Raw genomic sequence first — 14,476 nt, 5'->3', positions numbered from 1 at the left:
ATTAACAGAACTTCATTTAAGATTAGTTTCGGGTAGTTATTATTGTTACATGTTTCATGATAGAGCTAGAAATACCTTCTGGAAGTTAATCTTTCAAACTTAAGCAGTACTACCATTCACACTTCGCTTGCGCTGCATCTTCATACGCTGAGCTTCCGCATACTTGTTCTCTGCTTCTGGAACACCACGTATGACACTGCCTCTGCGCGAGGTTGGCATTGACCCGCCTTGCTGTGCAAATGAGTTTGCCCTACTTCCATAAAGTCCTGGTAAACTGCTAACACGGCGGCCGCCAGTCTCATCACGAGCTGCATTCAGCTGCTGAGCAAATGGACTGCGCTTGCGGAGCTCAGGGCCCTTCCAGTAGATGACGTAGACGGAAACGACCAGAAGCAAAGAGATGGCGAAAAGAATCGTTGAGGCGTATGCAAGATGCAAGTCGCCACCAATGTTCTGGAAGAACGGTGTCGCAGGAATGGTGAGAACACCAGCCAGGAAATCACGGGCCCAGCCGTTACCACCGGTTGCGGAGGCGGAGTAGGGTCCATAGGCGCAGATCATGTAATCGATAGTGGCCATGTAGATGGCGTAGTTGGCGATACCAATGATTGCGGAACCAATGAGAGAACCAATCCAGTGGATTGGCGGACCGGTGGAAGTCCAGGCGAAGATAATGAGACCGATAGGTAGACAAGGTGCAGTGTATAGCAACCACCAAAGTCTCGCCTCGTATTGGGCACGTTCATCTTCAGGCTTCTCCTCACGAAGGCGCTTATTGCGCTTGATAGCTGGGAAGAAAGAGAACCAGGCAAGGAAGTAGCCGATACCAATGGCGATGAAGGCCAGTCCGATAGCGAAGGGTGCAAAATTCCATTGCTCGTACACGAGTGCGTACGACTGAAGGAACATGAAAATGATGGCATCAGAGAAACCGGACAGTAGCGATAAGACAAGTACGATGGGCTCGGTGACGAACATGCGGAATGGACGCATCCAGGTAATGAGGATCTCGCGAACGCTGAAGCGTTCCTTGAAGGTCTTGAGTTCGTTCGGTCCCCAGATATTGTTTGGCTTGCCGTTCTTCTCGCCTTCTTGACGACGCTTCTTAGCAATGCGGTCCAAGAGCACTGTGGTACGAGTTTCGGGAACAAGGAGAGCGTGGGCTATTTGAACTGCAGCACCGAAGATTAACTGGATCCAGATGTTCCACCTCCAGGCGAGGAATTGCTCGACGAATCCACCAACGATAGGGCCGAGAACTGAACCACCAACAGAAGAGAAGACGATGAACGCTACAGCATATTGCTGGTTGTCACTGTACATGTTAGCTGTGTTTGTAGTAGAGAAAGAAGGTACTCACGGTTCCCACATATCAGCCACCATGGCCAAAGTAACAGAGCCACCAGCAGTAGAAAGACCACCAAGAGCACGAAAGCCAATGATAGTCCCAAAGTTCGGTGCAATACCGACAGGAATCTGCCAGATGTTGACCAGGAACAAACTGAGCTGGAGTATAGGCCATCGCCCGAGCTCTTCACTCCAGGGCGCCCAAAGCTCGCAACCAAAAGCGTATGTGAGTAGGAAAACGGCTGCACCAACACGCGCTGCCTGTGCGCTGACGCCGAACTCTTCGGAAATGCCGCTGACGGCATTGCTGTATAGCGATGTGTTGAAGTTCATGCTGACTTGCACCATGAAGATGACGCTGAGGATAGTCCATTTCTTCCATTCAGGGAAAGAAAACCCAAGCTCGTCGTAGCAATCTTCTTCGGTGATTTCATAGCGATCGTAGGTGCCGTACTTTTCGTAGTGTTCTTTGTCGGCCGCAGAGATGGCATGGTCAGCTGGGTTTTCTGTGTGAGAGTGGTCACCATCAGAGGCAGCCTTTTTCTCGAGATCACCAGCTTCGTTTCTGTTGACTGTATCGGCGTCGTGGATGTCTGGTCTTATTTCCGCGGCGGACGCCATGTTGCCGGAAGCTAAACGCTTGGGTGGTTATTAATTATTGGATATTCGGGTGGTAGTAAGCGCGCCTTCGAGACCCAGAAGTACTGGCTCTGAGGGCTGGGTGGATAGAGCTATTAAAGCGATATTTGCGCGTCATGATTACATTGAGGGCAAAGGATTTTTATAACTTGGCAGTGAAAGCGGTGATGGCATAGGCGCGGCGAACCAGGCAGCACACTGCATGCTGTGCGCATCACAAGGCACACAGTCAATGCTGAGGACGTCATACTACATTGTCCGCACCGACAGAGTTGTGGCGCTATGGCGCGTTCAAATTAGGGGCCGTTTGGTCCTTCAGGCCTACTACCCCACAGCCTCTCAGACCAGGCGATGCAGCAGTAAATATGGGGCAAATGCAAATCATATGTCGGCCGAAGCGAAGGCGGTCTATTGAAGAGGTCTATTGTCGTCATATCAAAGGTGACATTGCTTAGAGTATTAACCAAAAGTATGTACATATGCATTTGAGTGCGCAAGTTACAACGAAGCAAGTAGGCTTCTGGTCGCAGCTTCATACACACCAGGCCAGGGTCCTCCATCACCCTAGCTACGTTCCAAGCCTTATACACAAGACCTCGAAGACCATCCAAGCATCACAAGTAAGCCGCCCAAGCAGTGGCGATCAGTACCGCCTAGTCGCGCCACGAGCCTTAGCCTTGAAATTCGATAATCCAAGGTGACATTGATGACGTCACATTATCCCTCTCCCCATGGCACGAATCAACGACTGATCGGGGTCTCCATAGAACTCCACTTCATTGCAACAATTTTTTTCGCTCCATCTCTGGATTTTGCCTCAGTCTTGACAACACGAACGAGACACATGATGGTTGCTGCCATGCAATGTCGCGACAATCGCGGAGTGGTCGGCTTGCCTCTTGCGGAAGCTCCGGCAGCTAAGGGCCATCTACACCTACATACGTTTAGACACGTTCTGAATAATTTAAGATGAGGCTTAAGAAAAGGCTTTCAAAATTTTGTGAGATTTGTTCAACTGTAGGCAGCAATAATATTAAGAATTTTTCTCAAACTAGTCTAATCACCATGTTTTCCTAGCATGCTGGATCCGTGCAGTTACATTTCCAAGAAAAAGGATCCATTGTTGAAACGGTTCATCGCGACTACCACGACAGGTTGCCAGTAAATGTGGAGCCGATCTTAGGCGCTATATTACTCGTTATGGGAAGCTTTCTATTCACATGCCTCTACCCTAACAATCCGACCTCCGACTTTTCAGCCTCATCCGCTTCCGAGGACCATCTGCCGGTCTCTACCAGGGACCGCAACGTACGCTACTGCCCCTTCTAGAACGACCTAGTTTAGAAGAGTAAACCTCCGGACCGCTTTATCTTTTCCGGTTCTCCCCGTCTTGGGTTTTCGTCCTCGAGTCACTGTAGCGATACTTTTCCATCCTCGCTGTACTCAGTCTTCCTTTCCAACTATCTCATAATATCCAACACATTGAACTCTCGCACTTGACAACAGATGATCTGCCGGCTGGTCCGCGGATCAACGAAATATACCCCTGCCAGTCCGAGCTTGTATCTTCACACGAACGCTCTTTCCCACTCTATCTGTCCCTCCTCTTTCCAATAATCCACTCCACCCCTCTTCGTGAACCCCATCTTTTCCAAAACCCTCGCACTTCTTGCGTTCTCTTTTTCTGTCTCAGCAATAAACCTTCTTATACCTCTTTTTCTAACAGCCCACTGCATAATAGCTTCTGCGGCTTCTCGGGCCATACCTTTACCCCAGTACACTGGCGCAACACCATACCGGAGTTCTATCATTTCCAGCCAGTGCGGCAATGGGGGGTCTGCATCAGTGCGCGGCGGCATAGATGTTGTAGTAGCATCACGCACACCCGCATATCCTACCCATTCCACGTGACTCAATGCTTGAGATGTTGTTTCCGCATCTTGGTCTTCGATGACATGTAGTTCGTCGTTGGTTCCAGTAATGGGTTGTGTGATCAGTTGGTCGATCTGCGCTGTTGATCGTACGCCCACTGCAAAGTCGCCCATATTCCTACTTTGCCAGCATCGAGCAATGTCTCGCGTTAGGATGGTCTCCCGAGTCTCCGCTTCTGTCCAGTTTCTAGGTGGGAAAGAAGCTCCGAATCCCATTTCGCAAAAAGTTGCGTCGGCGTGTAGGCTGGCGTAGAGATTTAGATAAGATATATTGTTGACGGCGAGGGGTGTGGGGACGAGAATCAGTCCAGGTGTAAGGAGAATGAAAGAATTTGACTTTGTTGAAGACATTTCGCTGGCCATTCGTTATGTTCTTTAAAAGTTTATTGGGGTATTAGTTTGTTAATTTAAGAAGAGTGAGTATTGAGAGATAGCTTTAGGCTTCCAAGCCAGTCATACTTGCAGTGTGCTAGGCAAGAAACAGTCTAGCGTACGGTGCTCGAGAGATGTGCCATGGACTCAAGATGAAGAAATAGAAATAGATTTGATTGACGGGTTACTCAGTAAAATAACACAATCGCCTATATAGCACTGCTTTCTAAAATATTTCTACTAAACATCTAAGTTCTTTTCTTAAGAGACGATAAAACTGCGGGTATCGAATTATAGAGTTTCTAGAATAATGCTTTCATGCTAAGAAAGGAAAGAAAGGAAAGAAACGTGAAATGATATCCTCATCCCTGTAGCTACAATGAAGGAGAAGCGGGGGATATGTACACAGAGGTAGGAACCTTCGTATCACCACCCAAAGCAGACGAGGCAAGCAACGCTTCAGCCTCATCAGCAAGAAAAGCCGGGTTACTCTCAAACCGCGGATCAAGCCACAAAGCATTCGGGTCCTTATTAGCAATCATCTTCTTGATAGTCTTCGGCTTCTTATGGCCTCCCGCATAAAATATGGCCGCGCGTATAGCTCCAAAGACGGAGACGAGCGAATACAACTGTTTGTACAGGGGATACGTCATAGCCGCCCAAAATCGCGGTTGGAGATCCGGTCGGTGATGCGCGTTGAAGTACTTGAATGCGAGAATGGGGAGGGTAGCAGCAAGCATGAGGGGGAGGCCCAGGCGCCAGAAGTTTGTGTTGGATCCCATTGTGACGAAGACTGGTACGCGGACCCAGTCGACGACGATGGTAGCGATTGAGTAAAGGTGGATGAATTTTTGAGTGAATATGCCCCAGGGTGTTGTTTGACCGTTGAGGGATAGAAGCATGCGGTCTGCAAAGGCGATGAGACGGCCATGTCGACCCATTTCCCAAGAGCGATAGCGTTGGTTCCACCAGTTGAGACCGGGGCCGAGAACGGTTGTGGGTACTTCCGTCTCAAGTACGCATGTCGCATCGAATGCGATGCGCTTCTTCATGCGTTGCATCGAGAGACCGGTATTGACGTCTTCGGCGATGAAGTCTATCGAGTGGTAATTGCTAATGAGGTCGATCAAGGTTTCTCTTTCACAGAACCATCCTGCACCATGTGGGTATAGCACACCGCATATAGAGGACTCGGCAAGCTTGGTGAGACCAGACATTTTGTATTCGCAGTCTTGCCATGCTACGAGACACATTGGTACATCTCCGTTTGCATCGACTGCCTTAAGTGGGAATGCGCAGCCTTTGGTGACGTCGTCCATTTTGTCGATTGGAGCATGGAAGTTGGCTGGGATAGACACGTCGTCGTCAACTGTCATGACCCAGTCGTATTCTTTAGCGGCCATTGCTCCGACGAGTTGTGCCGCGTTTTTGCTGCCAATCGGTGACCAGATGTAGTTTATGTCGGGGTGTTCACTGCGAATGAACTTGCGGAACTCGGGCGACGGAGGGTGTCTTGAACGACCATTGTCAACAACAAATATGTCCTGTGGACGAAAGTGAACAAAGGCACTTTTGAGGACTTTGCTTGTGGCTTCGTGGTCGCTGTTGTGGCATGGGATGACTAATGCTGTGCGGTCATTTGATGAAGTCTCTACGCTGCTAGTCACTTTCTCGATGTCAATTTCGACGTTCGAGGCAGACTTCTCAGCAGATGGACTAGCAGTCGGATCGAGGGGTGGGACGCGCGCGACAAGAAGAATGATCGTGATCATGATTGGTTCGAGGCCAAGGACGATGATAAGAACGGGCAGCATGTTACTCCTAGTGATCTCCATTGACTTCTTGAGCCAACCGAAATAGTTATCGGAAATAGCAATGCCGACAGCCAGTGCAGCGACCAGCAAGAGTACAATGTACTTCTTCCAGGTGAATGGCCAAAACACCTCCCGTATATCGATCATTTGCCAGATTGTCCTGGGATGGACATGGTTGAAGACTTTCTGCTTGGCAGCAGAGAGAAAACGAAGGACTGCTCCTCTCCTGTCTTGTTTAGGGGCGCCTTGTCGAAGCGGTAGGGATTCGCTGCTGGAAAAAGCCGAGCTCGTTGCTGAAGAACAAGGCGTACCATATGGGTACTTTGAAGGTTGTTCATTGAAGCTTGTGATGGAATTTGAAGAGTCGTATGAGATAAATGCAGGTCTTGGCGGGAATATCTCTTCCTGTACAGAGATGAGAGTTCCAGATGAATGTGTTTTAGGAGGCGTATCTCGACTGGGTGTGTCAAAATCGAATGTCGGAGCGGGACGAATTGGTGATATTTCGTTTAAGTCTTCTCTACGTATGAAAAATATTCCAGCCATTTTGTGAAAAAAAAAAGAGAGAAATGATATTAGAAGAGAGAATTGGAAGTAGAAGCAAGCGTAGTACCTTACAGGAGGGTACATGGAATCGTAATGAATACAGTCTCTCATACTTTTGAAGACTGTATGCTTATTCTCCCTCGATCTAGAACACGATTCCAAACTATCGATTTTGAATTACTATACTAGCACGTCAGTAACTCGGGATTTTTCGAACTCAGCTTTAAGCCACAATTCATGCTCTAGATTTCTGCAGACTCCAATACGAAGTCCCAGTGTCACTCAGTACATTCATTTCGAGCACTTGGTTCCTTTTTTAGCCCCATCGTCTTCGGGTGTGATTACCGCTGCTCAGCTAGATGTCTTTCGTGACTTACTATCGTTGATCGACACAGCGAGCTGTAGCCGAGACGATGGCTGTATAGTCTAGACATCCACCGATTCTCTCTTTTACCAATTTCGATTTTCGTCTGCACCAATACAGTAAAGTGCCAGTCATCTAACAGCACGTTCCTCATCGATTTGCGGCTTTCGCCTTCTCGGAACAGCCGAAAGGAATACAAATCCCCCTTGCATCTGCGCGGTTCCTGGCACGCATTACTTATTTGGCTTACAGTTGGTCGCTAAGCGAGAGGCAAAGCTGAAAAAGCAAAAACTTGTTCTCTATTCTTGTTGCGTAAGCGGAACCTCCATGTTCCTGGCACGTCAATGTGTAATGTGGCTTTGCTATGAGGGCTAATCTGCCGTGTAACCTGTTTCGTAGGGCGTTTAAGGTGACAAAACATCTGTACACGGCAACTTCTAGGCACTCCATACGCAAAGATTCAGATGTTTCGAATGTTGTGAGAGACCTGTACATCCAAAATTCAGGCTTCAACTAATGGGTTAGTGAGCATCGAGCTGGATTGCTCCAATGTTCACCACGAATAAGCGATGAGATGGCTCGATTGGATTTGAAATAATTTCGCGCAGATAGCAGAAAAGCTTCTCCGCGGTTCACACACATGTGGGTATGAGAGGTTTGATCCGTTACAGACTATACCTAGCATGGAAAAGCATACAATGATGTAGTGGCGGCACATTATGCTCGCGCCAATTCAACAATCGCCTTTGCTGCCACAGATCTAGACCGTCTACGGAAATTTCTCAGCTGGTCCGGCGCCTCAATTAAGCAATATGTGGTCTGGAAGAGTAAATTGACAATTCCCGAGCGGATGTGACATCTGGCACTCGTATCTTGAAGGCAGCGAGGCTACCCGATGTGTAAGCCATTGCAGAGAAACTGTATGTTCAAGCTGAAACTAATCGATTTTCGACAGGTTCAACAAGCAATGTAAGAATTGGATGCATCGAGAGCATCTCTAGGGTTTGACGAGGTTGTGAATACTTAAAGCAAGTAAAATTCTGCGCTCAGGATCAGCAACCAGCATATTCTCAAACTTCAAAATGTCTTACTTTGAGACACGCTCTTCTGCTTCTTCCGAGAACTCCACACCATGCTCACCAGCATTCAGTATCTCTTCAGTGTACAGCACTCCCACCTCTGAGATCGATGAACTGCAGTACCCCGGTTTGACAGCATCGAGTCTTCGTCGATCGAGACATGTGCTAGTTGTTGGTGGGCTTGGTTATATTGGCAGTCATACATCGTTGGAGCTTCTTCGAGCAGGTTTCAGTGTTGTGATCATAGACAATCTCGACAACTCATACATGACGACACTAGACCGGATCAAAGCACTAAGAGACGACTACTACTCAGCCAGCTTGTTGAGCCCATCGCTCATGTTCCACCAAACCGACTATCGGGACGTGGACGCAATGTCTACTATTCTTCGTCAGTATGGGGCTGGATCACCCAGCTCGGTAATTGAAGGTGTCATCCACTTTGCTGCGTACAAGGCTGTACCCGAAAGCATTCAGCAGCCACTCAGGTACTATTCCAATAATGTGTCTGGAATAGTCACCTTCTGCTCACTATTGGATAGTCTTGACATCAAGACATTGATCTTTTCCTCGTCAGCAGCCGTTTATGGGGAAGTGACGTCTGAAATTGGACTACGCATTAGCGAGAATCATTGTGTCCATGAAACTCGTGAGTGGACCCGGATGGATGGGAAGACCCAAGTCACACAAGGTGGGTGTACAGCAATCTCCAATCCCTACGGCCGGACCAAGTGGATGTGCGAAGCTATTTTGAACGACTTGGCGATATCCGACCCGGAGTGGCGCATCGTGGCTTTGCGATACTTCAACCCAATTGGCTGCGATGCGTCCGGGAAGCTAGGGGAGGACCCGAAGACGGAACCGAGCAACCTGATGCCTAGCTTACTGCGGGCAATGGATGGTCGGATGTCACACCTCAAGATATATGGCACAGATTGGGATACCAGGGACGGGACTGCGATGCGAGATTTCATTCATATTAGCGATCTGGCATTGGGTCACGTTGCAGCCCTCAAAGCAGTCAGTGAGTCGCGGCTGCGACGCGGATCGCTCAATACGTTCAACCTGGGCACAGGGGACGGTAATTCGGTCAAGGAGATCGTGTCAGCTATGCAAACATGTTCGGGAAGGACTATCCCCATAGTGGAGGTAGGGCGGCGCGCTGGTGATGTGGGGGTTGTTGTGGCGGATCCCACGAGGGCAGCGGAAGAACTTCAGTGGAGGACGGAACGCTCGATCGACGATTGTTGCAGGGATCTTTGCGGATTTCTTCAAATCGACGATTGCGGAGCAAAGCCACAATGTAGTTGATATTCTAGGCTTGGAGTGATTTGTTGCTAGCGGATATTGGGGAAAAAACTAAAACATAGCGCCTTGTTTCGAATCTCTTGCCAAGGCGGCATTTGTATGCCGAGCGTGAACGTCATTGGCTTTCCTTGATGCAGCGCTACTACAATGCCGCCAGTTCCTCTGGTACGATTTCTTCCTCCGCTGTCGTGATGAACTATGAAAGATCTAGAAACGCCACACTGCTATGCCACTGTCCAACCAACAGAAGTCTCCCGGGTCGAGTCCGAGTGTTTAAGCGCCTTGTTTATTTTCGATACTAATGCCAGGGAGCTGCCCAAGCAACATCAGATCCACTGGGTTAGCGACATAATTTGTAGCTCATCTCCATTCTGAGCCCTTCTAGCTGCTAAAAGCTGGAAATTCTATCCATGCAGTAGCCCCAATCACCAAATCTTCGAACCAGACTTTCGCCATGTTTACCACAGCCACACTTCTGTTGATCCTCGCCATACCTGATCTCCTCACTAAGGTAGCTGCAGAAGATTGTACTGTATTCTCTACCAATGGCTCAACTGCGGCGACATACGACTTCTATCGTTTCTATGACTTTCGAAAACTGAGTGAGAGCCTCATTAGCGATGCGGATACAGTACCCGACAGTGATGACAAGCAATCGATAACAGTAACATCTAATGGGCAATCGAAGATCATTGCTGCTTCTCCCTGGAGTGCTGGTTGGGATGCTCGACATTGGTTGAGGCCAGCAGCGAGAGAAGGCACTATTGACATGCACTACACACCATCCAGTGTATCAATAAGTAGGTTATCGAATGTAGGGGTCTTGTTTATATTAACGAGTGATAGGTAAGAACTACGATGGGTCGAAAGAATCTTCTACCTACCTTACTCTTCACACGATACGGCTGCGTAACGGTACGCAATTAGCATCTGAGTTGGACTTTATCGAACACAATGCCACATATGCCTCGATACGTATGTCGGCGCGCATACGTGGTGCAAGTGGTGCAGTTGCCGGCTTCTTTACGTACCACAACGACACCGCCGAATCAGACATAGAAATTCCAACCGGGGGCACCGGCAACGAAATACATTACTCGAATCAGCCAACCACAGATCCTGATACAGCAGTACCAGTAGAAGACGCAACATTCAACGTTTCTATGAAAGATCATCAACCTGCTTCTGTCTGGAACAACTATCGATTGGACTGGATACGCGGGAGCAGCGCATGGTACGTCAATGGTAAGCAGACAGCCGAGACTAGTGTGAACGTGCCAGATGCAGAGAGTAAGATCATACTGAACCTTTGGAGCAATGGCGGAAACTTCTCGGGACGAATGAATACTGGAAATGAAGCCTGGTTCGATATTCAGTGGGTTGAGCTACTGTTCAATACCACTACTACCACTGCGGCAAAGTCTAGTGGCACCGTATGCTCGGTGGAGTCTTCTCCAGGATCTCCAGTCCCGAGCACCTCTTATTCTATACATGAGAAGGCTTCGGGACATTTTTGGTGGGTTGTCGGCCTCGTATCGATCGTCACATTTGTACAGTCTATGTAATTTATGGAGACGCTGGCAGCCAACCTATTTGAAGTTCAATCTCATAGATACAAAAAACAAAAGGCTGTTCAATGCCAAGGAGGAAGATATGAATATTTAAGGAAAGATCACTGTCAGCGAAGCTGCTCCGCAAACGCTATCGGGATGTGATAGTACTGAATAAATAGGTGCCGAACTAGAGCTTCGCTGTGGATATTACGAACAAGCATTTAACTTGAGCCTTTACCTGCTGGGTGATGTAGTGGATTTCATCTATGTTTGATTTCTTGAACAGGTGACTTTTACAACATTCCTAAACGAGTTTTTAGTGAATTTCCGAGGCACCTAGGGATACTCCACAGACCCTTTTCTTTTGGTGTCCTGAATAATTAATGTTACTGAATTAATCCCAAGGAGTATCACAAAGTCCGTTCTTGCTTTCAACTTCATTCCCTTATGATTGGTGAACCATGGCCCCTTCCTGTCGGCCTAGTGCCTTGGCACTATGCGTGAGGATGAGGTAGCCTTGCGGCGTTTTCCCAACAAACAACCTTCCCCACACTCTAACAGAACACATGTTGTATCTCTGAGGCCATATCAGCGATCAAGTACCCTCACATATCTCACACGCCTCACACAGCTTGAGCTTTGGTGGTGCATTACTCGTAGCCAGCCAGCCTTGCACTCTTTCCTGACTTCCCGCGATGTCGAAGACAGTACAACCATATGTTCTAGCAGCGGTCGCAAGGTACTTACCTTCTGTTAAAATTAGGAAGTGCTTGACTAATACACAAATAGATGCCTAGATTCAGGCGAATATTCAGACCTCACTATCACATGCGGAAGTGACGTACACAAAGTGCATAAAGTGATAGTCTGCACTCAATCCGACTTCCTTGCAGCCGCTATCCGATTCGGGGGCAAAGTAAGTTGTTTTGAGCAGTACCTAGGCTTTATTGACATATACAGGAAACTAAACAGGCGAACATCAAACTTCCCGACGACGAGTCGACAGTTGTCAAGTTGCTTGTGAAATACTTTTACACTGGCGATTACAAATGCGAATTAGAGAGAACTTCTGAGGGAAAATCTCATCAGAGCAAGCCCAGTTCGTCCTATACCCAAAACTTTCCACACACCTGTGATGGATATTATTGTGAAGCTTATCTCTGTCCTCATCATTCATGCGAAACCCACTGCAATGGCAGTTGCACGAACTTCAACTGCCAGTATTGTTCTAGCGAAACGCTCAACTTTTTAGCTAAGGGTCTTCTGATTCACGCGAAGGTGTATGAACTTGCCGATAAGTACAACATCGTGGGCCTGAAGGAATTGTCTAAAGGGAAATTCGAAATTGGGTGCAGCGCCTTTTGGGATACAGATACTTTCCCAGTTGCTGCGCAGTACGCGTTTTCGACAACGGTGGAAGAAGACAAAGGTCTGAGAGATATCGTTATCTTCACTATCGCTACCCGTCCACAACTTATAAAAAAACCGGAAATTCAAGTTCTCTTGAAAGAATTCGGCAGCTTGTCTCTCGGGGTCTTGTTGAAGAAGGCAAGTGATCATCGCTGGTTCTAGGAAAAGAATAAATGTGGTCACTCTGCTCGGGGAGTTAGGGTGTCACTACAACACCCACCATCTACTAATGGAGAGGCTACAAGAATCATTGTGGATATGAACACGTAAGACCACTCGGCTCTTCTCCGTCTTCCAAGTTTCCATGTAATCTCACCAGCAAGTAAAGTTTAAACTTCAACCTGCCTGAGTATAGCGTCTTGGCATAAGCCTCCCTAGATACCACACACCACCAGAACAATCAACTTTGTTTTTGTATATTCCGTTTTACTTGTTTTGCATTTTTACATTTATAGTAATTCCACTAGACGCATTTCCAAGCATCCATATGGCGTCGGAGACCGAAACCCAGATTCTGGACTCAATCAAAAGGTAGTTACATATTACATTCATGATCATCATTCGACCTCTTTCCCCCACACACCCACCGGCAAACAACGGAACCTAACCACCACACTAGCTCTCTGATTTCAGGCCTCTACTCCGACCTCAAAATAATCTGCGGCCCGGACTCCCACGCCGTTCACAAACTCATCGTCTGCCCCCGCGCCGAATTCTTCGCTCGAGCACTCAAATTCGGCGGTCAAGTCTGTGTATACCCCATCCAACTCAGCTATAGTCACGTGAAAAATAATACATAAAACTAATCATATATATTTAAAAAAAAAACAGGAAGCCGAAAAAAGCGAAATCAACCTCCCAGAAGATGATCCATTGATAATAAAACTCCTACTTCAGTACCTGTACGAAGGCGATTACCACCTCTTCCCTTCCCCTTCACCTTCCCCTCCCCTCACACCCATCATCCACCCTATTATCAAAAACCGCCCAACCCACACCCCATCCGGCCTCCCCTACACGTACGACTTCCCACACACCTGCCGCACCCCCCTAACCCCACACTCCATCTGCCCGCACCACACCTGCATTTACGCCACCTCGTCTCAATCAGGAACTTGCAGCTACGCATGCCGCTCCTTCACCTGCTCCTTGTGCACCCCGGCCCCATCACCACCAGCCTACGCCGGCGCACCCGCAGACCTCCTGCTACACGCACAACTCTATGCGGTGGCTGAGAAATATCAAGTCAGCGGGTTGAAACCACTCGTTACCCGCAAATTCTCGAGCGCTTGCGAGAGGTTTTGGGGGGACGACGAGTTTGTGAGCGCAGCACGATGTGTGTTTGCGAGTACGCCGGAGAGGGACTGGGGGTTGCGCGGGGTTGTTACGAAGACGCTATTTGAGCATTTGGGGGTGTTGATTGGGAGGGAGGAGGTGGAGGAGTTGGTGGGGGATTGTGGGGAGCTGGCGGTTGGGTTGTTGAAGATGAGTGTTGGGGTGGAGGGGTGTGCGTGTGTGAGTACGCCGGGGACGTCGGTGGATGGGTCGTCAGGAGGGATGCCGTCGCCGATGTAGATGTGGGGAGATGGGCTTAGTGGTGTTTTAGAATCAAGAGTTAGATTATTTTTAATAGAGAGGAGGAAGTGAAGGCGTTGATTGCTGCGATTTTACGTTGTAGAAGGCATGTAGAATAGACAACTAAATTACTACTATGATTCATCTCTCCCTCCTAGAACCCCCAAATCCCATCTCTATACTCCATCTGTACAATCTCTCTTACTCTCCCTCCACTACACAACCTACAAAACACCGTCCCCCTATTTCCTCCTTTTGACCGAATCTCTTAAAATCTCTCACTCCAATCCGAACAAACTTCGTATATTCTTAACTTCCTAGCAAGTCCCTGTGTGTAAAAAAAGCACTCAAAACAACAAAGGCGATCTAGAGTAATGAAATTGCTCATTATCTATATGTCTATCCAAAAAAATTGCCCGCGCTGTTAATTTGGTGATTTCCTTGTGTTAACTATAGGTTTAAAGTTATTCCAAAAGAGAACAAAAAGGAGAGGGTTTTTTTTTCTCACCGCGCAACAACATGGCAAAAAATAATGAAG

At 48.0% G+C, this 14,476-nt stretch overlaps 7 protein-coding genes across 7 annotated transcripts; 4 read left to right on the top strand and 3 right to left on the bottom strand.

Moving 5' to 3' along the window:
- Nucleotides 1–10: 10 nt before the first annotated feature.
- Nucleotides 11–2,087, bottom strand: COCSADRAFT_198203 (uncharacterized protein). Its single transcript, XM_007700022.1, has 2 exons — nucleotides 1,361–2,087; nucleotides 11–1,315 (listed from the first exon to the last, which is right to left on the bottom strand). The coding sequence occupies exons 1-2, from the start codon at nucleotides 1,966–1,968 to the stop codon at nucleotides 100–102; spliced, it is 1,824 nt and encodes a 607-aa protein (XP_007698212.1). The 5' UTR covers nucleotides 1,969–2,087; the 3' UTR covers nucleotides 11–99.
- A 450-nt stretch (nucleotides 2,088–2,537) lies between these two features.
- COCSADRAFT_302835 (uncharacterized protein) lies at nucleotides 2,538–3,046 on the top strand. The gene has a single exon (XM_007700021.1). The coding sequence runs from the start codon at nucleotides 2,693–2,695 to the stop codon at nucleotides 2,957–2,959; it is 267 nt and encodes an 88-aa protein (XP_007698211.1). The 5' UTR covers nucleotides 2,538–2,692; the 3' UTR covers nucleotides 2,960–3,046.
- Nucleotides 3,047–3,554: 508 nt separating this feature from the next.
- COCSADRAFT_24883 (uncharacterized protein) lies at nucleotides 3,555–4,268 on the bottom strand (the record flags this gene model as incomplete). Its single annotated transcript, XM_007699269.1, has 1 exon — nucleotides 3,555–4,268. The coding sequence occupies one exon, from the start codon at nucleotides 4,266–4,268 to the stop codon at nucleotides 3,555–3,557; it is 714 nt and encodes a 237-aa protein (XP_007697459.1).
- A 395-nt stretch (nucleotides 4,269–4,663) lies between these two features.
- Nucleotides 4,664–6,061, bottom strand: COCSADRAFT_84779 (glycosyltransferase family 2 protein; the record flags this gene model as incomplete). The annotated part of the gene is made up of 1 exon (XM_007700020.1): nucleotides 4,664–6,061. One exon carries the CDS (start codon nucleotides 6,059–6,061, stop codon nucleotides 4,664–4,666), a length of 1,398 nt encoding a protein of 465 aa, XP_007698210.1.
- Nucleotides 6,062–8,248: 2,187 nt separating this feature from the next.
- On the top strand, nucleotides 8,249–9,370 carry COCSADRAFT_71801 (uncharacterized protein; the record flags this gene model as incomplete). The annotated part of the gene is made up of 1 exon (XM_007700019.1): nucleotides 8,249–9,370. A coding segment is annotated over one exon (1,122 nt), but the record flags the coding sequence as incomplete, so codon positions are not given.
- Nucleotides 9,371–9,778: 408 nt separating this feature from the next.
- Nucleotides 9,779–11,048, top strand: COCSADRAFT_138889 (glycoside hydrolase family 16 protein). Its single transcript, XM_007700018.1, has 2 exons — nucleotides 9,779–10,200; nucleotides 10,247–11,048. Exons 1-2 carry the CDS (start codon nucleotides 9,855–9,857, stop codon nucleotides 10,963–10,965), a joined length of 1,065 nt encoding a protein of 354 aa, XP_007698208.1. The 5' UTR covers nucleotides 9,779–9,854; the 3' UTR covers nucleotides 10,966–11,048.
- Nucleotides 11,049–11,499: 451 nt separating this feature from the next.
- COCSADRAFT_138883 (uncharacterized protein) lies at nucleotides 11,500–14,059 on the top strand. Its single transcript, XM_007700017.1, has 5 exons — nucleotides 11,500–11,692; nucleotides 11,743–11,869; nucleotides 11,914–12,518; nucleotides 12,983–13,109; nucleotides 13,195–14,059. The coding sequence occupies exons 1-5, from the start codon at nucleotides 11,649–11,651 to the stop codon at nucleotides 13,936–13,938; spliced, it is 1,647 nt and encodes a 548-aa protein (XP_007698207.1). The 5' UTR covers nucleotides 11,500–11,648; the 3' UTR covers nucleotides 13,939–14,059.
- Nucleotides 14,060–14,476: the final 417 nt, after the last annotated feature.

Source organism: Bipolaris sorokiniana (genome assembly GCF_000338995.1).
Source record: "Bipolaris sorokiniana ND90Pr unplaced genomic scaffold COCSAscaffold_4, whole genome shotgun sequence".
Classification (NCBI taxonomy): Eukaryota; Fungi; Ascomycota; class Dothideomycetes; order Pleosporales; family Pleosporaceae; genus Bipolaris; species Bipolaris sorokiniana.
This window is presented reverse-complemented; position numbering and strand designations above follow the sequence as displayed.

Bases quoted from the DNA above. Each gene is read 5' to 3' on its own strand.
- COCSADRAFT_302835 (XM_007700021.1), top strand. From the start codon at position 2,693: ATGACGTCACATTATCCCTCTCCCCATGGCACGAATCAACGACTGATC.
- COCSADRAFT_138889 (XM_007700018.1), top strand. From the start codon at position 9,855: ATGTTTACCACAGCCACACTTCTGTTGATCCTCGCCATACCTGATCTC. The intron at 10,201-10,246 runs GTAGGTTATCGA...AACGAGTGATAG, and splicing joins ACCATCCAGTGTATCAATAA to GTAAGAACTACGATGGGTCG.
- COCSADRAFT_198203 (XM_007700022.1), bottom strand. From the start codon at position 1,968: ATGGCGTCCGCCGCGGAAATAAGACCAGACATCCACGACGCCGATACA. The intron at 1,316-1,360 runs GTGAGTACCTTC...TAACATGTACAG, and splicing joins GTGGCTGATATGTGGGAACC to TGACAACCAGCAATATGCTG.
- COCSADRAFT_138883 (XM_007700017.1), top strand. From the start codon at position 11,649: ATGTCGAAGACAGTACAACCATATGTTCTAGCAGCGGTCGCAAG. The intron at 11,693-11,742 runs GTACTTACCTTC...ATACACAAATAG, and splicing joins GTTCTAGCAGCGGTCGCAAG to ATGCCTAGATTCAGGCGAAT. The intron at 12,519-12,982 runs GTTCTAGGAAAA...CCACCACACTAG, and splicing joins AAGGCAAGTGATCATCGCTG to CTCTCTGATTTCAGGCCTCT.